This window comes from Dermochelys coriacea, chromosome 25, assembly GCF_009764565.3.
Source record: "Dermochelys coriacea isolate rDerCor1 chromosome 25, rDerCor1.pri.v4, whole genome shotgun sequence".
NCBI lineage: Eukaryota > Metazoa > Chordata > Testudines > Dermochelyidae > Dermochelys > Dermochelys coriacea.
The window spans coordinates 2,183,365-2,209,900 of record NC_050092.1 but is presented as its reverse complement, the minus strand read 5'-3'; the positions used below and the strand labels follow the sequence as shown (position 1 = coordinate 2,209,900).

At 48.0% G+C, this 26,536-nt stretch overlaps 1 protein-coding gene across 7 annotated transcripts in view; it reads right to left on the bottom strand.

Annotated features, from left to right (window-relative positions):
* Positions 1-923: 923 nt before the first annotated feature.
* MARCHF2 (membrane associated ring-CH-type finger 2) overlaps positions 924-26,536 on the bottom strand; it is an 87,545-nt gene continuing 61,932 nt past the window's right edge. For all 7 annotated transcript variants that reach the window (XM_043502460.1, XM_038383977.2, XM_038383978.2 and 4 more), the window contains 2 exons: positions 13,386-13,595; positions 924-4,320 (listed from right to left, as the gene is read on the bottom strand). In XM_043502460.1, the coding sequence (XP_043358395.1) occupies positions 4,162-4,320; positions 13,386-13,595 (369 nt within the window). In that variant the 3' untranslated portion in view covers positions 924-4,161. The remainder of the gene's footprint in view (positions 4,321-13,385; positions 13,596-26,536) is intronic.

The window sequence follows — 26,536 nt, the reverse complement described above, 5'->3', positions numbered from 1 at the left end:
GTTCCGTATTAGCTGCTCCATTATCCTGCCTGGAATTGACATCAGGTTGAAAGGCCTATACCTACCCAGGTCATCACCTACCCAGGTCATCCTTTTTAAAACCTGGCACAACATTAGCTTTCTTCCAGACTTCTGGAACTTCCCCAGTGCTCTAAGACTTACTAAAAATCAACATTAACAATCCAGCGAGCTCCTCCGCCAGCTCTTTTAAAACTCCTGGGTGCAAGTTGTCTTGGCCCAGTGTTTTAAAAATTTCTAACATCAGTAACTGCTGTTTAACATCCTCCAGAGATACTAGTGCAAGGGAAAGAGTGTTATCACCATATGATGAGACTATATCATGTTTTTCCCCCAAATACAGAACAGAAATATTTATTGAAAATGTCTGCCTTTTCTGCATTATTGATAATTCTACCATTTCCATCTAGTAATAGACCAATATCATTGCCAGGTTTCTTTTTGTTCCTAATATATTTTAAAAACTCCTCCTTATTATGCTTAACTCTGCTGGCCACAGATTTCTCTTTATGTCCCTTTTCAGTCCTAACTTCTGATTTATATTCATTACTATCAACTTCCCCTTTCTTCCATTTGTTATGTCATTTTTTTAGAGTTGCCAACACTTCCCTTCTAAACCAGGTTGTTTTTTTAACCAGTACAGCCTTCTTCCTCAATTGGGTTGTTTTGGACTCTGAAGCAGAGGAAGGTGCTTGTGTGTGCGTGCCTTTAGCCAGAAGGCAGCTTTCAGCTGCAGCCTAGTGGCACAGGTTTCGAAACTGGAGCTTTACAGAAGCAGGGCTGCAACAATCTTCACGGTGCTCTAAATCATGGCCTGGTAAGTGAGACTGGAAGGCTGTTTCTTTCCAGCAAGCATTTGTCACTGAGCACATCCTGCCTCTTCCAATAACAACACAACAACCACAAAAGTTGTTTCACTTTTATTTACATAATCACAGGGTGTATTTCCTCCGGGACACTAAAACGTGCGAGAGCAGAGACGCTGATTTTCCAGACTCCACAAGAGCTAAATGTCTCTGCTGGGAAGGAGGAGGCCCTAGAGAATTCAAAAGTGGGTATCACCATTTTACGGGGGCACATGCAACAACTCAGATCACTTGGAAAGTACTATAAATACAAGGATGCAGAGAGAAAAGAAAGCTACACTGCCTTGGGAGAGGATCAGCCACCCCCATCACCCGAGAGAGGGACTCCCAGGTTTCACAGTTGCAGATTTGTATCAACGCTGGGTTTCTATTTGAAAGACTGGTTACATTAGAGTCATTACTATTATCATGAATGTACATATGACTATGAGCTGAATTTTGAGACTTATGTCTGTGCTAGATGTGTCAAAGGAACCACCTCCCAGGGATTGGTTGAATCTGGGAGGTCAAATAAAAGGGGAAACACATTTGGAGAAAAATGCACCCAAGACACAGGTGTCTGCACAGTGAATGGCTGTAACCAGATCTCACACCCCAGGGGAGAAATGGAGCAGCATGTGCAACAGACTAATGCAGAAAACAGCAAGGAGTGGGAGGCAGCTACTACTTAAGAGCAGTTAAGCCTGGAAGTGTGGCTGTGCTTTTCCAATAACCCAGCAGCCAGTGTCTGTGAGTTCAGGTGGCTCTTGGAAAGCACTAGAGAGACCTGGCCAAACCTGTGGAGCAGCCTGAAGCTGCACTTAGGGCTGCTAGGAGTCTGAATGGGCTCCTCGTGATTTCGCACAAACGCAACCAAGATTTTGATTACTGTTGTGCAGCCACCCACAAGCCCCTCAGATGGTACCTCTGCTGAAGGAGCCTTTCCCGTCTCACCAGGGCTGTAAGGAATTCAACAGGGTATGCCAGCCCCCGTGGAGAGTCTAGACTGATGGGTAACCAGCAGAAGGGAAGAGACAAGGGCCTTCCTAGGAAGCTGGGGAGAAAGGCAGCAGTGGGAGGAGGGGAGCAAAGCCTCTGTACTGTATGGATGTGACAAAGGAGAGAACTATTGTCCCAGGTACCAAGGAGCTATCAGAGAGAGAAGAGACTTTCCCTCAATCAGTGATGGGAACATGCACAAACCCGCACCAAACCTTGGGAGAAAAGAGTGAAAAACGTCCCACAGTAACCTACCGCCCAATCACCAATGAATAGTGCAAGGCAGACACAGGAGGGAAGCCAGCCAGACAGCAAAGCCCTGGCCACATGTACCATCGACCCCAGGAGAGAGAGCTGAGCATTTCACATGATCAGTTAGGCAAGCATTGCCCATCAAGGATTTTTTACTTTGATCCAAACCGAAAGCCAGGGTGGGGAGAGGGGCCGCACTGGCAAAAGGATCCAGCTCAGCCAGGCAGGAGAGAGAACGGAAAAGGGCACATTGGATTTAGAATCCAGCAATTTGGGAACTATGGGGCTAAGGCCCAGAACTGTGCTATCCAAGCTAAATTCCACCTCTGAGTTCAGCAACTCAAGTCTCAGAATCATGGTGCATGGATGCAAATACAGGGCTATAATTCAAACCTGCCTACTCTTTGCTATTTCCCTTAATAGTTGCAGTATTTGGATCTCAGAATATTGCTCTCCAAAATAGCTCTCTATAATCAGAGCACTTGCCAGGCCGCATTCGCCTGGATCATGGTTACCGAACACCTGCAGACTGGCACTGTGTACAGTAGAATATTAAATATAGGAGGGATTGTTTGAGGGTCACAGAAGTGGGAGGTGGAAGAGGATGAGGCAAGGACTGAAAGCCAAAGCCAGGAAGAGGAACATTTACACTAGCTATGAACGAAGAGTTGCTGGAAATCCCTTGGCAGATCTTCCACTGCAAGGTGTCAAGGGCCATTTGCTAAGCTTTATTGCAGAGGCAACTGGATGCACTGGGTGGCAAGAAGAGGAACCCGTGCCCTGGACTAGAGAGTGACCCAGGAGCCCATTCAGCCCTGAAAACTGATGAAAATACCTGGGGCCATCGACTGTCCAGGCAGCAATTTCAGTGACTCTCCAAATAGCAGCCCCAGGGGCTATGTGCACAGAAGGTCACTATGCAGGGAGTCCTGAGGTTTTCCCTCCCTGCTGCTTGGGATACAGAACATGAATATGCCCTGTAAGATACATGCAGGAGTTAACGGTAGTGTATCTCAGACTTCTTGCAGGGCACATGTTGATCTTAGGGAACATGAACAGAATACATTAGCCACTGAGAATTCAACTCTGCTCTTTTGGAGGTGGCAACAGCTCCTCTCTTAGTCTTTAGATGGTTTTAAGCAAATAAGGGTCTCCTGAATGGGCTGTCTCTGGCCCATGCAGTGATTCTTAGGATCATCTCATCTTAGCACCTGGAGTCAGTCACTGTGCTATGTTTAGCAGGAGTAATAGTATACCAACAGCTGAACACAGCAGAGCCCTAGGGATAAAGTGATAATTTCATATTTTCTGAGCTCACAGCTTCAAGTGAGAGTTTTCATATTCTGAAACATTGTGAAATTTGCAAGATTACAGTATTTTACAATACAAAATGTCTCCATTCAGTATTATGTCATTTTACTCCTTCTGGGATTATAATAATTATTAAAAGCACACACAACCTTGCCAAAAGGACAATACCACCACTACAGAAAACAAAGGAGAAAACCTGCTGCAATGATCTCAAAATCCATTTAGTGCAAAGGAGACAGGAACTTTTAGCAATGTCCAATGAGAAGAGTTCTTTATACGCTCATTTTGAGAAATGGCACAGATTCAGCCTCTGAATGAGATCAGGCTGCCAGATTCTATACTGAAGCTTAGAAAAATGTCTATATCAACACAAAAAGACTGAAACACAATATGCATTGCCATTAAAAATAATATTTATATATAGCTATATAGAGGGATTTTTTTCCACATAATGTATTTAGTTTTAAGAAAGAATTCTGGCAGATAAACACATCTGGCTTTCTGTCTCTGTGGACTCAGATCCCTTTGGGGCCATCTCACACATCCAAATGTTTATCATCTGTTTGTTTGCCTCAAACTAAAGTACTTGCTGAGTGCAAAGTCCCTTTGGTTGGGATGATTGTTTTGCCAGGTCGCTGTAGCTGTCACACACCTTGTCTGAAATTCCTGCAAAGCCACTCTCGTGCTCGCCTTGCTCACAGCTGCCCCACTCGGAAGATATCTGGCCTGGGATAACTCACACAGTTGTTTCATCTGCATTCTTCTTCATGAGCTTGGTGGAGAGCAGGGAATGCTGGACGGGGTGAGGGCTCTTGGAGTCCGGAATCATTAAGCGGACTTTCTGATTGGTCCTTCTCCACTCCGAATACAGCTGGCAATGATAACGGAATGAAACCTGATGGAGAACAAAGTGTTGGTCTGATTACTGAGCTGCCTGGGCCTTCCACGGAATGGACGGAGGTGACTGTCTGTGCCCAGCAGAGGGCAATGCTGGGACTAGCTAGTGAGATATAATGGCAGCACTAGCTGCCTTCCTGAGCCCAGCAAAATGTATTCCTGCACTCTTCCACAGCCCACTGAAGCCAAGGGAGGCAAAGCTGTGCCTGAAGTGGCTGGGGGACATCTCTTCAAGCCTTGAGCTTCAAGCCTTGGCTGAGGAATTTCACTGATTATTTGCAAACTCAAGACCTTGTTTTTTTGTTGTTTTTTTATTTTAAGAAATTGTCCCTAACTAGTAATACAGACCAGCTGGATTTGCTGAGAGCACACATTCCTGGGCCAGAGTTTGCTTGATTTGGTTTACACCAGTTCCATTGCCCTCTGGAGAGGATCTATGGAGATACCAGGGAAGTACAGGGTGTCCCTGTAAGGGACTGCAACAGGAATCTTATTCCTGTGCACGAGTTAACCAGAGTGCCAAATCTGGGGTTAGAATGCATGTCCCACCAGGCATTCTGCGAGGGAACATTCAGCAAGGCAGGTCTATAGCAGGATCAGGAGGGTGAGTGAATCTCATATGGTCAAATCCCTGCAACCGGCAGGCGGTGGGGGAGCTTGGCCCTACACTCTGTTTTTTGAAATTCTTGCAGTAACTTGTTTTCCTGCCTGCAGTGACTACACTTTGGTTGCGCTTTCAGCCTTTCCTCATTTCCCTCTGAAAACATTCCTGCTCCCAGAGGGACATGCATTTCCTCCCACAGCTGAGCCCAGGACTCAGCCTGAACCCAAAAGTGATGCAAATGAAGTTTGCCAGGTCATATGGCTGGATTGAACAGGAACCCCAGAAGCAGGCTGGTACAATGGACATGGGACTCGACAAACGGTTTCAAATCAGGACGCTGTAGCGCGCTTTGGGCTAAGTTTTCACACCAGACCTGGGGTTCCCAAAGTTGAAGGGGATGGGAACACACTTGTCATGGCCTGCCCAAAGAGTTGTGAACCAGCCTCTTTGCTCCCCACCTCCAATGTTCTCCCTTTCTGGTCGCAGAGAGAGCGTGTGTGTGTTTGGGGAGTGGAAAAGGGATGGAGAGAGAGAACAAAAACAAAATAAAGAGCCACATTCACAAACCCACAGAGAAACCAAACAGAAAACAGAGGAACCACAACACAGTGAGGGGCATAACGCTGAAGAAAGGGGGCAACAATCTATGTGGGGAGGGGAAGGCTCCAACCAAAGAAGGCTGGGAACTATCTCCCAGACTTTGGTCAGTTCTTTGTGTTTCAGAAAGTGGGGGTGGGGGTGGGTACACAGATACAACATGACACGACACTGCCTTTAGATGTCAAATTCAGACTGATTTTTCCCCTTTCTCAGGCCATGTGCTCCTGACTAACTGATTCAACATGCCCTGGAGGTGGGCAAGTGGGGAGCGTGCAGGAAGAACCTGTTCCCCGTAACGATGCCCTTAGCCTCCCATGCACAGCTGAGGCAGAGAGCCCAGAAACAATGTCACCTTCAGATTCCCAGTAGTCTATGGTGCCTTGTTAACTCCAAGACAGTGACAGGCAATTTTAAGGCAGTATTGCTGGGCGGCTCTGCTACAATAGAGAACTCTGCATACTGTGAGTAAGAAAAAACAGTTACTGACCTTTTGTAACAATTGTTCTTTGAGATGTGCTGCTCGTGTCCATTCCATTGTAGGTGTGTGTGCTTGCCACAGGCACTGGTGCCGATAGTTTTTTCCTCAGTGGTCTCCGTAGGAAACCGGCTCTGGTGCCCTCTGGAGTGACGCGCGTATGCACTGGTATAAGGGTACTGCCAGCCCCCTCCCTCCCTCAGTTCCTTCTAGCCAGAACTCTGACAGTGGGGAAGGAGGGTGGGTCATGGAATGGCCATGAGCAATACATCTCGAAGAACAGTTTCAAAAGATTAGCAACCGTTTTTCAAGTGATTGCTCAGGCCCATTCTATTGTAGGTGACTCCCAAGTAGTACCTCTGGAGGTGGGCAGGAGTTCATGGCTGTGTCGACTGCAACACAGCTTTACCAAATCCAGCGTCATCTCTGGCCTGCTGGGTAATGGGGTAGTGCGTGGTGAATGTGTGTACCGAAGACCATGTGGCAACACTGCAGATGTCCTGGATAGGAACATGTGCCAAGAAGGCAGCTGAAGACGCCTGAGCCCTAGGTGAGTGGGCCTTCACTATCTGTGGAGGTACAGCCTATGCCAACTTGTAACAAGTGCGGATGCAGGTGGTGATCCAGTTTGAAATCCTCTGAAAGGACACCGGAAGACCCTTCATCCTGTCAGCTATCGCAATAAAGAGCTGAGTCGATCTGCAGAAGGGCTGGATGCACTCCAAATCTGTCCTTATTGGTCGTGTGAGGCTTGAGAAAGAACACTGGGAGGAAGATGGAAGTGCGACACCACCTTTGGCAGGAAGGCAAGATAGGGCGGCAGCTGCACCTTGTCCTTGTAGAACTGGTAATGTGTCTGACCGACCACAAAACGTAGAAATCTCCTGTGGCTGGGAAATATTGAGATGTGAAAGTAAGCTTCTTTTAGGTCGAGGGCAGCATATCAGTCTCCAGGATTCAGGGAGTCCATGCAGAACTTCAACTTCTCGAGATACTTGTTGAGGTCTTGCAGGTCCAGGATGGCTGTGGAGCCCCTTTGGGCTTTGGAATGAGAAAGTACCAGAAGTAAAAACCTTTCCCAGTTCATTCTGCTGGCACTTCCTTCAAGGCTCCCAGCCACAGGAGGGCTTTCACTTTCTGGGCGAGCAATTGCTTGTGAGAAGGGTCCCTGAGGAGAGATGGGGAAGGGTGTAGGAAGGGGGGATAGAACAAAATTGGAGGATATACCACACTGCCACTGTATTGAGGACCCAGCGGTCCACAGTTATGGTGGTCCAAGCCGGGAGGAAAGGTAACAAATGGTGGGAAAATAAAGCGTGAGACAGATCCTGGTTGCGTGCTGCGAGGTCGTCCTCTAGCGTCCCCTCAAAATGACTACCTGTTTTTGGGAGGAGCACAGCTCGAGCCCAAATGAGCCCCCACCACAGGCAATTGGCCTTGGTGATGCCTATATCCCCATTTCTTTCTGCAGTATGGTTCCACTCTGGTATGGCCCATGAACCTCTGCATTTGCTGAGGTTTAAATCTCTTTCTAGCATGGGCTGGAGTGTACAGGCCCAGCGAGCAAAAAGTGGCCCTCAAGTCTTTTAGGCCATGTAAACTGCTGTCTGTTTGTTCAGAAAACAGGGCCAAGCTGTTGCATGGGAGGTCCTGAATGGACTGTTGGACCTCCGCCCACAGACTGGATGACTGAAGACATGATGTCCTTCTCATGGCCACTGCAGAGACTGTCGTGTTTGAGCAGCCTGGAGGGAGACTTGCAATTGCCCTGCCTTCCTCTAGTATGGCATCGAACATCGGTTTGACATCCTGCGGGAGTGAATCAGCAAACTTGGCCGTGGACTGCCATACATTGAAGTGATACCTGCCGAGCAGAGCCTGGTGATTTGCAATGTGAAGCTGTAGGCAGGCTGTAGAATAAATTTTCCTGCCCTACAGATCAAGTCGTTTGGCATCTTAATTTTTTGGGGTCGAGCAGGACTGCCCCTGCCGTTCGTGCTAGTTAGCAGCCACGACCACCAGAGACACGGGAGAGGGCTATGTATATAAGTACTCAAACCCCTGTGCAAAAACATAGTATTTGTGCTCTGCCCACTTAGACATGGGTGGCAGCGATGATGGGGTCTGCCACAGGGCTTTTACAATCTTTACTACCCCATTGTGCATGGGTAGAGCCACCTTTGCCAGGGTTGCTGCCGAAAGACATCAAATAGGGAATCCGTGGGTTCGGACATCTCCTCTGCCTGCAGTCCCAGGTTGGTTGCCACCCATTTAAGCACCTCCTGGTGGGCTTTGACATCGTCCTGAGGCACAGTCTGCAACAGGTCAGCTACTGCCTCATCAGGAAATGAGGTGGTGGCAGCCAGCCCAGGAAGAGGGGCGGGTTCTATGTCCCCTGCCTAGGGAACCATGTCCACTGGAGGAAGTAGCTCTTAGGCCCCTTGGACCGACATGATGACCGAGCCCTGGAGCGGTCGAGACACTAAGGCCGAAGATTTTTCCAATGCCTCTGAGACTGAGCGCTGAGCCTGAGGGCCCCAGCCTGGGGAATTGCCCATGGGTTATAGACTTGCGACAGCCCAGACACTGACCCTGTGGCCACATGCCTGCAGGTTGGCTCTGGGAAGAACCTGTTTGCCATGCAGGTGGCAGTTGATCCCTAGGGGCCATTGACTCCTTGCTCTCAGAGCCCAAGGAGGAACAATCTTCCTCTGGTGACCATGGTGGCGCCACCATAGGGTAGGTTTCCCCACTATATCTGGCGGTCTTGTGCCTGCCAATCGGGTAGTGGTATCAGGACCCCGCTGAGCCATGTTGCATATCTGGCAATCAGCGGCACTGCTCATATGCCCGGTAATAATCTAGAGAACAATGCCACCTGCTTCGGGAACGATGCACAGGCTCCGGTGACCGGGAGCATGGAGATTGTCTATGACGCTCCAGCGACCGATGTCTGAATTCCGGTGGCTGGCTACCTGGCAACTGGTGTCGCTCCGAAGAGTGGTGTTGAGACTCTGGGCGGGGAGCGCTGAGGCTCTGGTGAGCAGCACTTGTGAACCAGGAAGTGGCAACTTTTGGGTGATGGACCCAGTGTGGATCCTGGAGATCGGTGCCTGGAGGTCGGCAATCACTGGGAACCTGCTGAGTAGCTGCGGATCTGCGATTTGGGATGCAGCTTTGGTCCTGGCAAGTGGGCTGGGGTACAGTGCCATGGGGGTGACTTCTGCAGGAGTGCCATTGAGGGCTTTCCCTCAGAAACGGGTGGGCAGGAGGGGTCCTTAAGCCTCTCTTTCCGAGGAGTAGGAGGAAGGAAGGAGGAAGAAGATGTCTTTTGCTGCTTGAAAGGCTTCTTGGGTGGATGGCACCATGAGGTATCACATGCTTCTACCACTTCCTGGGGTAGGAGGCAGGTCATGGGACAGACTAGGCCCAATAGGCGAGGATGCCACCTGGCTATGCTCCAGTGACAGCGAAATGGCTCGACTCGGTCCAGGCTCCTCTTCTCCCTTATCCTTTTGGGACCCTCGGGAATGTCCCCTCCCTGGTGTGCTTCTTGTGCCTTTTGGCTGGTACCGGTGACAAGGACCGGCGTCAGGAGGCAGCCAGTGGTGAGGGCACACTTCTTGTCGATGCCGAAGTACTCGCACCAAGTCCAAATATGCTGGCTCTGAGGCTGGTGCAAGAGCAGACTTCATGAGGAGAGTGTGGAGCCTGATGTCTCTCTCCTTTCTGGTCCAGGGCTTGAATCCTGTGCAAATATGGCACTTTTCATGAATGTGGGACTCACCCAGACACTTCAAACAACTAAGATGTGGATCTTTGCTTGGCATGGGTTTCTTACAGTGATTGCACAGCTTGAAACCCGGGGAGCGGGGCATGCCCTGTCCCTGGGCTAAGTCCCTCAGGGGACTATGAATAACTAAATACACTAACACTATAAGGATACTGATAACTGTCTACAACTAGGTTTCAGAGTAGCAGCCGTGTTAGTCTGTATTTGCAAAAAGAAAAGGAGTACTTGTGGCACCTTAGAGACTAACAAATTTATTTGAGCATAAGCTTTCGTGAGCTAAAGCTCACTTCATCGGATGCATCCGATGAAGTGAGCTGTAGCTCACGAAAGCTTATGCTCAAATAAATTTGTTAGTCTCTAAGGTGCCACAAGTACTCCTTTTCTTTTTGTCTACAACTATTTACACAATAAAAGTTCAAAGAACACTGAAAGAGAACCACTTGATAGAGCAAGGGGAGTGTTCTACCACTGACACTGGCAATAAGATGGAACTGAGGGAGGGAGGGGGCTGGCAGTGCCCCTTATATCAGCGCATACGTGCCCCACTCTAGAGGGTGCCAGAGCCGGTCCCCTATGGATACCACTGAGGAAAAAACTTCCAGCCCAATATCTAAACAAATACTTTGCCTCAGTCTTTAATAAGGCTAATGAGGATCTTAGGGATAATGGTAGCATGACAAATGGGAATGAGAATATGGAGGTAGATATCACCATATCTGAGGTAGAAGTGAAACTCGAACAGCTTAATGGGATTAAATCGGGGGGCCCAGATAATCTTCATCCAAGAATATGAAAGGAATTGGCACATGAAATTGCAAGCCCATTAGCAAGAATTTTTAATGAATCTGTAAACTCAGGGGTTGTACCATATGACTGGAGAATTGCTAACATAGATCCTATTTTTAAGAAAGGAAAAAAAAAGTGATCCGGGTAAGTAGAGGCCTGTTAGTTTGACATCTGTAGTATGCAAGGTCTTGGAAAAATTTTTGAAGGAGAAAGTAGTTAAGGACATTGAAGTCAATGGTAAATGGGACAAAATACAACATGGTTTTAAAAAAGGTAGCTCATGCCAAACCAACCTGATCTCCTTCTTTGAGAAAGTAACAGGTTTTTTAGACAAAGGAAATGCAGTGGATCTAATTTACCTAGATTTCAGTAAGGTATTTGATATGGTGCCACATGGGGAATTATTAATTAAATTGGAAAAGATGGGGATCAATATGAAAATTGATGAATAAGGTGAATAAGGAATTGGTTAAAAGGGAGACTACAGCAGGTCATACTGAAAGTTGAACTGTCAGGCTGGAGGGAGGTTACTAGTGGAGTTCCTCAGGGATCAGTTTTGGGACCAATCTTATTTAATCTTTTTATTACTGACCTCGGCACAAAAAGTAGGAGTGTGCTAATAAAGTTTGCGGATGATACAAAGCTGGGAGGTATTGCCAATTCAGAGAAGGACCGGGATATCATACAGGAGGATCTGGATGATCTTGTAAACTGGAGTAATAGTAATGGGATGAAATTTAATAATGAGAAGTGTAAGGTCATGCATTTAGGGATTAATAACAAGAATTTTAGTTATAAGCTGGGGATGCATCAATTGGAAGTAACGGAAGAGGAGAAGGACCTTGGAGTACTGGTTAATCACAGGATGACTATGAGCCGCCAATGTGACATGGCCGTGAAAAAAGCTAATGCAGTCTTGGGATGCATCAGGCGAGGTATTTCCAGTCGAGATAAGGAGGTGTTAGTACAGTTATACAAGGCACTGGTGAGACCTCACCTAGAATACTGTGTGCAGTTCTGGTCTCCCATGTTTAAGAAGGATGAATTCAAACTGGAACAGGTACAGAGAAGGGCTATTAGGATGATCCGAGGAATGGAAAACCTGTCTTATGAAAGGAGACTCGAGGAGCTTGGCTTGTTTAGCCTTACCAAAAGAAGGCTGAGGGGAGATATGATTGCTCTCTATAAATATATCAGAGGGATAAATACAGGAGAGGGAGAGGAATTATTTAAGCTCAGTACCAGTGTGGACACAAGAACAAATGGATATAAACTGGCCATCGGGAAGATTAGACTTGAAATTAGACGAAGATTTCTAACCATCAGAGGAGTGAAGTTCTGGAATAGCCTTCCAAGGGAAGCATTGGGGGCAAAAGACCTATCTGGCTTCAAGATTAAACTTGGTAAGTTTATGGAGGAGATGGTAAGATGGGATAACATGATTTTGACAATTAATTGATCTTTAAATATTCATGGTAAATAGGCCCAATGGCCTGTGATGGGATGGGATCTGAGTTACTACAGAGAATTCTTTCCTGGGTATCTGGTTGGTGAATCTTGCCCATATGCTCAGGGTTCAGCTGATCACCATATTTGGGGTCGGGAAGGAATTTTCCTCCACAGCAGATTGGAAGAGGCCCTGGGGGTTTTTCGCCTTTCTTTGTAGAATGGGGCATGGGTCACTTGCTGGAGGATTCTCTGCAGCTTGAAGTCTTTTAAACCATGATTTGAGGACTTCAATAGCTCAGACATAGGTGAGAGGTTTATCACAGGAGTGGGTGGGTGAGGTTCTGTGGCCTGTGTTGTGCAGGAGGTCAGACTAGATGATTATAATGGTCCCTTCTGACCTTGATATCTATGAATCTATGAGCACACACACCTACAATGGAATGGACATGAGCAATCACTCAAAGAAGAAAGGACTGCTCTGCTACAAGAGACTTACAGGTACAATTTCTCAAGTGAGAAGAAGAGGGCAGGTCTCCTCCAGCTTGGCCGGAGTCTGACTTTTAAACAGACCATTTTGTGGCCCCTGGCCATTTTCTCAGAGCTTTTAAGAAATCCTTTTGGTACCTTCCTACTGGAATTTCAGTTACCCCAGCTGATCTCCAAGAGGAGTCCCACAAACCATTCTATGGACTAGTGCTCCTTTTCCCTCTTCGCCATGACAGTGCTGCTCTTGGACAGAGCCTGACTATATCTCACTGATATATTTAATAGAGCCTTTGACCAGGCTGACAGGAGTGCAGATTCCTGTGTTCTTATCCACAGTATTGTTTTTACCAGAGTGCCAAGATCCTGGGATTTTTATTTGAAAATAGGAAGACAAAGACCAGTTGGGCTTCTTACTCCTCTCCCCATTCTTGCTAACCAAACCGGTCCCCATGCTAATGTCAGGCTTGGTCTGTCCACGTCTACATCCCACACTGCACACACTACACCAAAAGGGCATGTTGCCCTAATGTCCATCTGTAGATGTTCCTGATGATATGCAGTGAGTTAGCACGCACTGGCAGAAACTCATTTTCAAGTGTCATTGACCTCAGCAGGTTACATTTTAAAATTTCATTTATTTGTATTTAATGGGAACAGCCAAAGATTTGCCTCTTGGTATGGACTAAGGGCTGAGCAGCTATGGAGGAACTGCAGACACAGCCATGACTGAGCTCTGGGAACACAAACTATCCTCCTGGGATGCTCTGCTTTGAATTCCCGTAATTGAGAAACCCCTTTAAAAATGTAACAGGACCTGGGATCAGGTACTGGGTGGCACTTGGCATCTATTACATTTTGTTGTTCACTCACCAGTGTCCAAAGGACGTAGATAGTAAAAAGTGCAATAGTAAGTGCTATCAGTCCGATGGCTTCCAGCCGGCTGTTGAACTGCAAGTGATCCTGGGCACCACGAAGACACAGCCAGCCCGAGATTGCTGCCAGGGGAGTAATGAACAGAAAACACACCATGTCACAGAAGAGGGTCCTCTTCTCATTACGAGGGCCAGGATCCTTCAGCCACTACAGGAAGAAGAGGAAAGAGGTGATTAGGCAGTGGCACACAAGAGCTAATACATACGCATGTGTGGGAGCGAAATAGGAGCTATAGTGTGTTTGCATCCTATAAATGCACTTGGTGCTTTATAACAATAACAAAGCACAAGGCCTCATAAAAACTGGTTAAAAATGCAGAGCATGTTTTTAAACACTAACCAAGCATACGGGAGGTGTAAACACATCTGCATGTGCTGAGGGGAACACCTGACTAAGAGCACTCAAAGCAGAGTGCTGCTCTCCAAACAGCAGCAAAGGGCAGGCTGCTGCTGGCAGACAAGGCACCTTAGACGTTGAGTGCAGATCTTTCTTGGTGATGCTTACTGTAATCTTACAGTGCAAATGGGCCAGCATCTTCTTGCCCAACACTTCATGCAGAATTCATTGCTTTAGCAGTGAGGATTCATCTCTTGTATTGAGAGGTTTTGTTTTAGGCCTGCAATCCCATCAAGCTGGCTCTGGGACGTGGGCAGGGAGCTGAGAGGAAGCAGTAGTTCTTGTTCACTTTGCCAGCAGGAGACATTTCTTTCACTGAATTAGAGAGAGCAAATACATCCTCCAAAGGTGCCTAATCTGAGTGATATCAAATATGCCACAACAGTCAAAACAGAGTGAGCTGGTTAGAAAATTTCTGACAAAACCACGGACTCAGTTTGATTTTGCTGAAGATCTGATGGAATTCAGTCAGGCTCTGATGGAAACCTACCTGGTTTTCTACCAACTTGCCTACCTGGGTCCTCAGCAGCCTGCCTGGTGGGCTGTTGGGGACCCTGGGCTCCCAGGTCCAAAACCCACCAGACGGACTGCCTGGAGGTGGGGTGCCATTCCCATCTGAAGAATCTAAACAGTTTTGGGTTTTGTTCCTAATTAAACCAAATTTTAAAATCCTCCATTAAATGAATTGCCTTTCTCTGCCAGCTCTAAAACTGAGAGATCTCCATGACTTCGCTTCACCTTGGGCCTGTCCTAGGCCCTGCAGTCCAGTGCCCCCACCAATGCTTACCCAGACCCTTCTGTCTAGGGGATGATTAACTCCAAATAAGATATTCTCCATGCTGTCATCACCTCAGAGGCAGCAAACTGGAGGGGGGGGGGGAATAATCCCTGCTGAATTAACTAAGTAGGAAACCAGGATGAGAAAAAAAACCCACCACGCAGGATGTGGACTGAAAGCCTCTTGCCTGAACAGGGCAGGCTGGCTGCTGAGCATTGAAAAACCAAGTACAGTCAGGGGAAGGCGATTCAAACCCACCTTCTCTTATAGCACACCCTGTGTCAAAAGCTCTGACTCAGCTGTAAAACGATCTTGTGTACTAGGGAAAGCCTCCCACAAGGGACTCAACTGCTCTTTCCCCCATCTCAGCCCAGCCACATCGGCTGGGGAAGGGATTTTGCTATTTCCACAAATAAACTTGTGGGCAAAGGAGCTGAAACCTTTGTTTCACCCTGACAAAGCTCAAAGTCAATGTCATTTCCATTGTGTGAGGAGCCATTGGCAGCCACACTGCACAACAGTCCCGAAGCAAGGGCTCTGGGCCGCGAGACACTCACCAGACAGATGCTCTTTGCCAGGACACTCTCCCTTCTTTACAGTCTTGCTCACTTTCTCCCTCTGTGCATTTGGTGATGCAGTGATTTCCCCCACAATGAACCCTTGTTCTGTGTTACGAGAATGAGCCTGTGTCAATGTTCTCTTTCTAGTGTACTAATCAGAAGGTAGGAAGCTGTTTTAGTAAGAACACAGCTCTTTCTCTCCCTCCAGACAGAGAATACTGATACCTCATTATTTGTTTCTTGCAGAACGGTCTTGATTTAGTAAAAGTGCTGGTTAATTTTTATGCTGGATACCAACTTTTACAACAGGAGTTGCTCTCCTCTGAGGATTATATTATATTTAACCTACCATAAAGAAAAAGAAAAGAAAGAAGGAAGGAATCTGTAGGTGCTAGCCATACCTAAGGTTTCTATGGTGAGGTGTAATGCAGACCAAGCTTTTGGATTCCCATTTGGTCTGTTGGATCATATTAAAGAAGTTCTGTATTAAAATCACAAATGAGTTTGATTCCCCATAGTTTAAATTCCAGGGTATTACTAATTAAGAGGTCTCTTGGTTTTTGGTATTGTTTCTCTCCCTCTATGTGTGAAACTTGCAAGCTGCTAATTGTGTTAGCACATTCTAAGACAGAGTCTGTTCTCAAAGCAATTCTTTGTAACAATAACTATTCACACAGAGAGAGACTCAAAGCAATACTCTGTAACAACAGAAACAGCACCCAGAGACTCCCCACCCTTTTGTTGTATTCATCTCGCTTTGTTAACAATTGTGATTAAAATAGAGATAGAGGATGTATGTGGATGGATGCTTGGTGTGGATAATAACTGAATGATCAGGGAGGTGCCAGCCTAAGAATCCAGTGTCCATTGGCTGAAGAAGGCGTCAAGTGGAAATAACCAGAGGACTCCCGGAGGGCAGACTGGAATCCACCCAACAGCCTCTAGAATGGGAGAACCAAAGAACAAGATAACATCTGGCAGCATGGAGCCGTCAGGAATGTGCCATCTGCTGATTGATTCAGTAACAGCATGATGAAGCAATTCCCACAGACTGGCATAGGAAGAAATTCCTATAAAGATGGACTCTAGAAAGTGAGAACTTTGGATTCTCATTCTGCAAATCAACTTCCAGGAGCATCAGATGAGCATCTAACAAGGCCCTGCTCCCTCCTCATGTCCAGGCCACCTGGCCAGTGGCTTGGAATGAGCAACTCTAAGGCTGGTAACTATGATAACAACCTTGCAGAATCTGTGTGTGTGTGTGTGTGTGAATAAATATGAAATTGAATGGAATGTTATAGCTATAACTAACTGCTTATTATGATTCTTTCTGTATTCACAATAAATGTGGCATTTTGCCTTTTCCCCTTTAATAAGATCCTGCTGGTTTTTATTTTATTGGTATAACAGGTCCATGCTCCAGAACTGTTGGGTTTCTTCTCATTCAAAAATTATTAAAACGAACAGCAAAACAAGAGACCAAACCAACAGATAGGGAACCAGAGAGAGAGAGTCACAGTACCGGGAAGGGAAGACACCCCAAGAGAGCCAGTGGCCATCCAGACATAAGAACCATAATAGAGAGGATTGCAGTGGGGTGAGTTCTATGGTAGGGTCATTAAGAATAAGAGATTCGCAAAAAGCAGTTATGCTGTAGGTGACACTATAATTAAACATTCAGTGCAGGCTAAGGGCAGATTAAGCTAACGTAACCTCTGTCTCCAGTGGGAGCACCTTCTGCAATGGATTCCCCGTGTACCCACTGCTGCAGAGGCAGACTGAGCCGACAGGGCAGTGGTTAGGCACCCCACATGTACAGGTTGAGGACATTGCAAACAGGGCTGGTGATCTGCTAAGAGAAGGGGAAATGAGAGTGGAATAAATACAACAGAGCCTCTTAAATCAACAGCTGCTTAGAGAAGTGGTTTGCACTAATCCATTTATGTCTCCCTGTTCTACAGAAGTAGTTTAAGAGGATTATGGCTCAATAGCCCACTTGTCACCCAGTCCATCATCACCACCCTGCAGGCCATTGGACGGACATCCATGTGCTGCTGTGTTAAGAGCGTGCAGCCTGAGGGGTCCTGGCTGGTTGGACAGGTCCTGGCCCGTCTCTTGGGCACTGGCATCAGTCAGAGAGGGGAGCCCCAGAAGCAGGCCTTTTCTTGCTCTGCCATCTTGGTGCAGCTGTGCCACTGCTCTGGGCCATGCAATAGCAGTGAGCTACAGCTCTCTGTCCCCTCCCTCTCACTGCTGGAGTACTCAGCCTGCAGCAAAGTTACTCCCTCCCCAGTAGGCGGAAATGCCTTCAGCTGGAATTGAAACAAAACTGCAGTCTCCTCTAGTGGAATACCCAGCTCCACATGATAGGAATTGGGCTTGTAGCATTGCTTGGTGCCACTCAGTGAAGAAATGTGTTGAAGGAAGCCAGTGGCTGCAGTATGGCCCAGTGAAGCACATTTCAGAGGGGGAGGGCAATGAGCAGGATCCCACCTTCTGTAGCACGGTGAGCAACAAAATATCCCAAGAAGAGGGAAGAGTGAGAGCGTCACTGCCGGAGCCTGGCCAAGCAGTGCCGAGGAGGAGGGAATAGCATGCTGCAGGCTGAGTACTCCAGCAGTGAGAGGGAGGGGACAGAGAGCTGTAGCTCACTGCTATCGCATGGCCCAGAGCAGTGGCACAGCTGCACCAAGAGGGCAGAGCAAGAAAAGGCCTGCTTCTGGGGCTCCCCTCTCTGACTGATGCCAGTGCCCAAGAGATGTGCCAGGATCCGTCCAACCAGCCAGGATCTGCTCGGCAGCACATGGATGTCTGATGGCCTGCAGGGTGGTGGTGATGGACTTGGTGAGAAGTGGGCTATTTAGCCATAATCCTCTTAAACCACTTCTGAAGAACAGGGAAACATAAATGGATTAGTGCAAACCACTTCTCTAAGCAGCTGTCAGTTTAAGTGGCTCTTTTGTATTTATTCCCCTCTCATTTCCCCTTCTCTTAGCAAATCACCAGCCCTGTTTGCAATGTCCTCAACCTGTATACATGAGGTGCCTAACCACTGCCCTGTCAGCTCAGTCTGCCTCTGCAGCAGTGGGTACCCAGGAATCCATTGCAGAAGGAGCTCCCATGGGAAACAGGGGTTACACTAGAGATGATAGGTAGGGTGGGGACAGGCCGTGAAGGGCACTGAATGTGAAGACAAGCACTTTATGTTTGATGTGATAGAGAAGGGGAAGCCAATGGACGGATGCAAAAGGAGGGGAGACATAGCCAAAGCAACAGTCTAGGAGAATGATCTTTGCAGCAGCATTCTGAATAGATATGAGTGAGGCAAGACTGCATTTGTCAAGGCCAGAGAAAAAAATGTTGCAATAGTCGAGATCACACGATATGTCTATACAGCAAAGAAAAGCCAGCGACTAGCCCATGACAGCCGACTTGCACGTGCAAGGCTGTCTCATTGCTATGTAGACTTAAAAAAAAGAACGAGGAGTACTTGTGGCACCTTAGAGACTAACATAAGCTTTCGTGGGCTAAAACCCACTTCATCAGGTGCTCCTCGTTCTTTTTGCTGATACAGACTAACACAGCTATCACTCTGAAACTTGTGTAGACTTAGAATCAGAGGGTTAGGAGGGACCACAACAGTCATCTAGTCTAACCCCCTTCCGAGATGCAGGATTTCTTGTGTCTAAACCATCCAAGACAGATGACTATCCAGCCTCCTTTTGAAAGCCACCAGTGAAGGAGTGTCCACAGCCTCCCAAGGCATCTATTCCATTGTCCTACTGTTCCTACCGTTAGGAAGCTTTCCCTGAAATTTAATCTAAATCTGCTGGGCTGTAGTTTTAACCTGTTGCCTCTTGTCCTGCCCCTGTGTGGCAAAAGAGAACATTTCTCCATTTTTTTTATGGCAGCCTGTGACGAAGCAGGACTGTTCTTAATATTTCCTCTGAATATTGTGGGGGTGCCTCAGTTTCCCCTATGCAGTTCTTAAGTATCTAGGTGGTGGGATAAGGGTGTATGATCGTTGCAGAGCCCTAGAGGGCAGGTGTGTGCAGGGGTCTGGACACAGAGAATGGCCGACACCGTTTCCTGGCAACTGATGGCCTGGGCCCTTCCTCCCTGCAAGGTGAGAGCTAAAGAGAACAAAGGAATCAGGTGACCTCCTGGCCCGGGAAAGGGACAAAGCCCAGAGGAGGAGGGGCTGGAGAGAGTTTCAGTTTGGGGCTGGCTGGGGACATGGAGATGTGGTTGTCTGGCTCACTGCCCCCCAGAATGGACCTGGCTGAGGGGTCCTGTTCTCTGCACCTACAAGCTCTGTTTTAGACCATGTTCCTGTCGTCTAATAAACCTCTGTTTTACTGGCTGGTTGAGAATCACATCTGACTGCAGAATTGGGGGGCAGGACCCTCTGGCTTCCCCAGGACCCCGCCTGGGCGGACTCGCTGTGGGAAGTGCACGGAGGGGCAGAGAGGATGCTGAATGCTCCAAGGTCAGACCCAAGAAGGTGGAAGTTGTGTGAGCTGTGTGTCCTGGAGACAGTCTGCTCACAGAAAGGAGACTTCCCCAGAGTCAGTTCCAGAGCATCGCTCGGGGACTCCGTGACGCAGCCTTTCAAGTATTTGAAGACTGCTACCATGTCCCCCCTCAATTTCCTCTTTTCCAAACTAAACGTACCAACTTCCTTCAGCCTTTGCCCGTATGGCTTGCATTCCATCCCTTTGATCATCATTGTTGTTCACCTCTGGATCCTTTCCAATTTCTCCACATGCTTTCTAAACATTGGTGACCAAAATTAGACACCGTATTCAGCTGAAGCCTAACTAGCACCGAGTAGAGCAGTACTCTCACTTCCCGTGACTTGCATGCTATGCCTCTGTTAGTGCAACCTAAAATTGCATTTGCTTTTTTTTGTTTTTTTGCAACAGCATCGAACTGCTGATTCATGTTGAGGTTGTGATTCACCACAACTCCCAGCTCCTTCTCAACAATGCTGCTGCCAAGCCAGTTATCCCCCACTCTGTATTTGTGCATTTGTTTTTTCTTCTCTGTGTAGCACCTTACATTTGTCTTTGATGAATTTCATTGTGTTGTCTATAGCCCAGTTCTTCAATTTATCAAGAACCCTCCGTATCTTAGCTCTATCCTCCAAAGTGTTAGCAGTCCCGCCCAGATTTGTGTCATCTGCAAACTTGATCAGTCTGCTCTCTATTCCTACATCCAGGTCATTAATAAAGATGTTAAATAACACCAGACCCAGAACAGATCCCTGTAGAACCGCGCTTCAGACCTCCCTCCAATCTGACATCATTCCATTAATACAGTTTTCAGAGTAGCAGCTGTGTTAGTCTGTATTCGCAAAAAAAAAAAAGGAGTACTTGTGGCACCTTAGAGACTAACAAATTTATTTGAGCATAAGCTTTCGTGAGCTACAGCTCACTTCATCGGATGCACAAAAGCTTATGCTCAAATAAATTTGTTAGTCTCTAAGGTGCTACAAGTACTCTTTTTCTTATTCCATTAATAGTTACTCTTTTTGCAGTTTTTTAACCAGTTATGTATCCACCTAATGGTAGGTCTGCCAAGCTCGCATTTCTCCAGCTTTCTTATCAGAATGTCATGTGGGACTGTGTCAAAAGCCTTGCTGAAGTCCACATTCCCCCATTCTCCAAACCAGTTACCCTGTCAAGGAAGGAAATCAAGCTCGTTTGGCATGATTTGTTCTTGGTAAATCCATACTGGTGCTAGTGATTACCCCTTCATCCTCCAGGTATTCGAAAATTGAATGTTTTATACCTTGCTCTAGTACAGGATTTCTCAAACTGTGGGTCAGGACCTCAAACTAGGTCACGATGCCATTTTAATGGGGTCGCCAAGGCTAGTGTTAGACTTGCTGGGGCCAAAGCCAAATCACCTGAGGGCTTCAGCTCTGGGAAATGGGGCTAAGGTTACATTCCCCCTGCCCAAGGCAGAAGCCCTTGGGCTTTAGCTTTGGCCCCCTTCTCGCACCCAGGACGATGGCAGTTGCTGGGGTGGGGTGGGGTTGGGCTTCAGTCCCCCCTCCTAGACCATGAGAGTTTGGGTCAGAGTTTTAGCTTTGTGGATGGAGGGGAAAGGCCACTGGCACTGGAACAAGGTGGGAACTGGAAAGGGAGGGGCATGGCCCATCCACTTTTTGCCAGGGCAGAGGTCCCCTCCTCTTCCCCCAAAGGCCACACCCCCCAGCCCAGCCAGCAGCTGGTGGAGGTCAGCCTGGGCAGTTGTGGGAGTCGCGGGGACACTCCGTCTGGGGGGTAGAGTCTAAATCAGTCCCGTGCTCATATCCCCGCCTCCCAGGCTCCCTGCCCATCCTAGGGCAGGTGGAAGTGGAGGGTCCACACGCCAATTGCCCACAGCTGTGGGGAGCTGCGGCAGACCCTCCACCTGCCTATGGCGTGGGGGCCTGAGCAGCCCATGTCCCCACCCCCTGGGTTCCCCACTCTAGGCAGATGGAGGGTCCACACCGCGGTCCCCTATAGCTGCCCGCGTGGCTCTTACCATGGCTGGGCTGTGGCTCTGAGGCCGGAGCTGGGTCGGGGTAAGAGCTGCCACAGGGGCAGCTGTGGGGAGCCTGGGTCCTTGCACCTGCCCTGGGTGTGGAGCCGGAGGGGTGGGAACAAGGGGCTGCTTTTGGCCCCACCTTGGGCAGACTCCTCGTCCCCTCTTCGGCTTCCAGCTTGGCCGGGGAAGGGGTGGAACTTCGGGGGATGACCCCCTTAGTCCCCCTGCTTTTGGGAAGGCTCTACCACCCTTGGGAAAGGCTGTATCTTAGATATGTTATGAAGAAAGAATCAGCAAGGTTTAGATGTAACCTGGATGTGAGGCTCTAGAGAGAGGTCTGAGTTGAAGATGACACCCTGGTTAGAGGTCTGAGTGACAGGCAGGAGTGACAGAAAGGAGATACTGGGGAGTGGTGGGGAAATTAGAAGCTCTGTTTTAGTCATGTTGAGCTTGAATGATGGCTAGATATCCAGGAGATATCGGTGAGAGAGACTGAGATTTGAGTTTTGACAAAAGGAGACAGGTCTCATGTAGAGAAGTAGATTTGCATATCATCAGCATAGAGATGGTAAATAATTTGTATTGATGGTTGAGATTGTCCAGAGATAAGGTGTTGAGAGAACAGAAGGGGACCAAGGAAAGAGCCCCATGGAATCCCCCCACAGAGAATTGTTGTTGATGGTGAGGAGGAGATGAGGAGGGTCACAGATTGCAAGGCCAGAAGGGACCATTATGATCATCTAGTCTAACCTCTTGTATAGCACAGGCCAGAGAACTTCCCCAAAATAATTCCTAGAGAAGATCTTTAAGAAAAACATACAATCTTGATTTAAAAATTGGCAGTAATGGAGGATCCACCTTTGGCAGGTTGTTCCAATGGTTAATTACTCTGTTAAAAATCCTTAAAAGGATCTTTCAAAGGACATACCAAAGGAGCAGGGAGAGGCAGGAGAACAAGGAGAGGACAGAGTCACAGAAGCGCTGGATGTGATGCATCTTGACTTTAGCAAAGCTTTTGATATGGTCTCCCACAGTATTCTTGCCAGCAAGTTAAAGTACTATTGATTGGATGAATGGACTATAAGGTGGATAGAAAGCTGGCTAGATTGTCGGGCTCAACGGGTAGCGATCAACAGCTCGATATCTAGCTGGCAGTTGGTATCAAGCGGAGTGCCCCGTGGTCGGTCCTGGGGCTGGCTTTGTCCAACATCTTTATTAATGATCTGGATGATGGGATAAACTGAACCCTCAGGAAGTTTGCAGATGACACTAAGCTTGAGCTAGAGGTATATAAACTGGAGAGTAGGGATAGGGTCCAGAGTGACCTAGAGAAATTGGAGGATTGGGCCAAAAGAAATCTGATGCGGTTCAACAAGGACAAGTAAAGAGTTCTGCACTTAGGAAGGAAGAATCCCATGCACTGCTACAGGCTGGCTAAGCAGTTCTGCAGAAAAGGACCTGGGGATTACAGTGGGTGAGAAGCTGGATATGAGTCAGCTGTGTGCCCTTGTTGCCAAGAAGGCAACGGCATATTGGGCTGTATTAGTAGGAGCATTGCCAGCAGATCGAGAACTTGATTATTCCTCTCTATTCGGCACTGGTGAGGCCACACTTGGAGTATTGCGTCCAGGCTTGGTCCCCCCAGTACAGAAGGGATGTGGACAAATTGGAGAGAATCCAGCGGAGGGCAACGAAAATGATTAGGGGCCTGGGGCACATGACTTACAGGGAGAGGCTGTGGTTATTTAGTCTGCAGAAGAGAAGAGTGAGGAGGGAATTGGATAGCAGCCTTCAATTACCTGAAGGGGGGTTCCAAAGAGGACGGAGCTAGGCTGTTCTCAGTGGTGGCAGATGACAGAACAAGAAGCAATGGTCTCAAGTTGCAGTGGGGGAGGTTGGATATTGGAGGTTGGAGTTGGATATCAGGAAACACTATTTCACTAGGGGTATGTCTACACTACAAAATTAGGTCGAATTTATAGAAGTCGGTTTTGTAGAAAGCGTTTTTATACAGTTGAGTGTGTGTGTCCCCACACAAAAGCTCTAAGTGCATGTAGTTGGCAGTGTGTCCACAGTACCGAGGCAACCGTCAACTTCCAGAGGGTTGCACTGTGGGTAGCTGTCCTACAGTCTCTGCCGCCCATTTGAATTCTGGGTAGAAATCCCAGTGCCTGATGGGGCTAAAACATTGTTGTGGGTGGTTCTGGGTACATATTGTCAGGCCCCCTTTCCCTCCCTCCTTCCGTGAAAGCAAGGGCAGACAATCGTTTTGCACCTTTTTTTATTGAGTTACCTGCGCAGATGTCATACCACGGCAAGCATGGAGCCTGCTCAGCTAACAGTCACCGTATGTCTCCTGGGTGCTGGCAGACGTGGTACTGCACTGCTACACATCAGCAGTTTATTGCCTTTTGGCAGCAGACAGTGCAGTACGACTGGTAGCCGTCATCGATGTAGTCCTGGGTGCTCTTTTAACTGGGTGCCTGGGCAAACATGGGAGTGACTCAGCCAGGTCATTTCCCTTGTTTCATCTCATGGCGATTGAGTCCTACCGGCTGTGCACTGTCTTTTAATCAGCAGCCAGCAGAAGATGATGGCCAGCAGTCATACTGCACCGTCTTCTGCTGAGCACCCAGGAGATGATGATAGCTAGCAGTTGTACTGCTCAGTCTGCTGCCAGCAAGACGTATAAAGATAGATGAAGTGGCTCAAAACAAGAAATAGACCAGATTTGTTTTGTATTCATTTTCTCCTCCCACCCTCCCTCTGTGAAATCAACAGCCTGCTAAACCCAGTTTTGAGTTCTATCCTTGAGGCGGCCATTCAGTTTCTAGCAAAGCCACCCCCTTTGTTGATTTTAATTCCCTGTAAGCGAATCCCGTAAGCCATGTCGTCAGTCACCCCTCCCTCTGTCAGGGCAATGGTAGACAATTGTTCCGCGCCTTTTTTCTGTGCAGATGCCATGCCACGGCAAACATGGAGCCCACTCAGATCACTTTGGCATTTAGGAGCACATTAAATACCCCACCCATTATCCAACAGTATATGCAGCACCAGAACCTGGCAAAGCAAAACCGAGTGAGTAGGCAACGTCAGCGCGGTGACGAGAGTGATGAGGATATGGACACAGACTTCTCTCGAAGCACAGGTCCTGGCGATGAGGACATCATGGTGCTAATGGGGCAGGTTCATGTGATGGAACGTCGATTCTGGGCTCGGGAAACAAGCACAGACTGGTGGGACCGCATAGTGTTGCGAGTCTGGGACAATTCCCAGTGGCTGCGAAACTTTCACATTCCTAAAGGCACTTTCATGGAACGTTGTGACATGCTTTCCCCTGCCCTGAGGCGCAAGAATACCAAGATGAGAGCAGCCCTCACAGTTCACAAGCGAGTGGCAATAGCTGTGGAAGCTTGCAATGCCAGACAGCTACCGGTCAGTCGGGAATCAATTTGGAGTGGGCAAATCTACTGTGGGGGATGCTGTGATGCAAGTAGCCAATGCAATCAAAGATCTGCTGATATCAAGGGTAGTGACCCTGGGAAATGTGCAGGTCATAGTGGATGGCTTTGCTGCAATGGGATTCCCTAACTGTGGTGGGGCCATAGACGGAATCCATATCCCTATCTTGGCACCGGAGCACCAAGCCAGCTAGTACATAAACCGCAAGGGGCACTTTTCAATGGTGCTGGAAGCACTGGTGGATCACAAGGGACATTTCACCAACATCAACGTGGGATGGCCAGGAAAAGTACATGACGCTCGCATCTTCAGGAACTGTGGTCTGTGGGAATGGCTGCAGCAAGGGACTTGCTTTCCAAACCAGAAAATAACCATTGGGGATGTTGAAATGCCTATAGTTATCCTTGGGGACCCAGCCTACCCCTTAATGCCATGGCTCATGAAGCCATACACAGGCACCCTGGAGAGTAGTCAGAAGCTGTTCAACTACAGGCTGAGCAAGTGCAGAATGGTGGTAGAATGTGCATTTGGATGTTTAAAAGTGCGCTGGCGCAGTTTACTGACTCGGTTAAACCTCAGCGAAACCAATATTCCCAGTGTTATTACTGCTTGCTGTGCGCTACACAATATCTGTGAGAGTAAGGGGGAGACATTTATGGCGGGGTGGGAGGTTGAGGCAAATTGCCTGGCTGCTGCTTACGCACAGCCAGACACCAGGGTGGTTAGAAGAGCACAGGAGGGTGCGGTGCGCATCAGAGAAGCTCTGAAAACCAGTTTCATGACTGGCCAGGCTACGGTATGAAAGTTCTGTTTGTTTCTCCTTGATGAAACCCCCCGCCCCTTGGTTCACTCTACTTCCCTGTAAGCTAACCACCCTCCCCACCTCCCTTCGATCAGCGCTTGCAGAGGCAATAAAGTCATTGTTGCTTCACATTCATGCATTCTTTATTAATTCATCACACAAATAGGCGGATAATTACCAAGGTAGCCCAGGAGGGGTGGTGGAGGAGGGAAGGACATGGCCACACAGCACTTTAAAAGTTTAAAAACTTATTGAATGCTAGCCTTCTGTTACTTGGGCAATCCTCTGGGGTGGGGTGGAATGGCTGGAGGCCCCCCCACCACGTTCTTAGGTGTCTGGGTGAGGAGGCTATGGAACTTGGGGAGGAGGGCGGTTGGTTACACAGGGGCTTTAGCAGTGGTCTGTGCTCCTGCTGCTTTTCCTGCAGCTCAGCCATATCCTGGAGCATATTAGTTTGATCTTCCAGCAGCCTCAGCATTGAATCCTGCCTCCTCTCATCACACTGCTACTACCTTTCAGCTTCAGCCCTCTCTTCAGCCCGCCACCTCTCCTC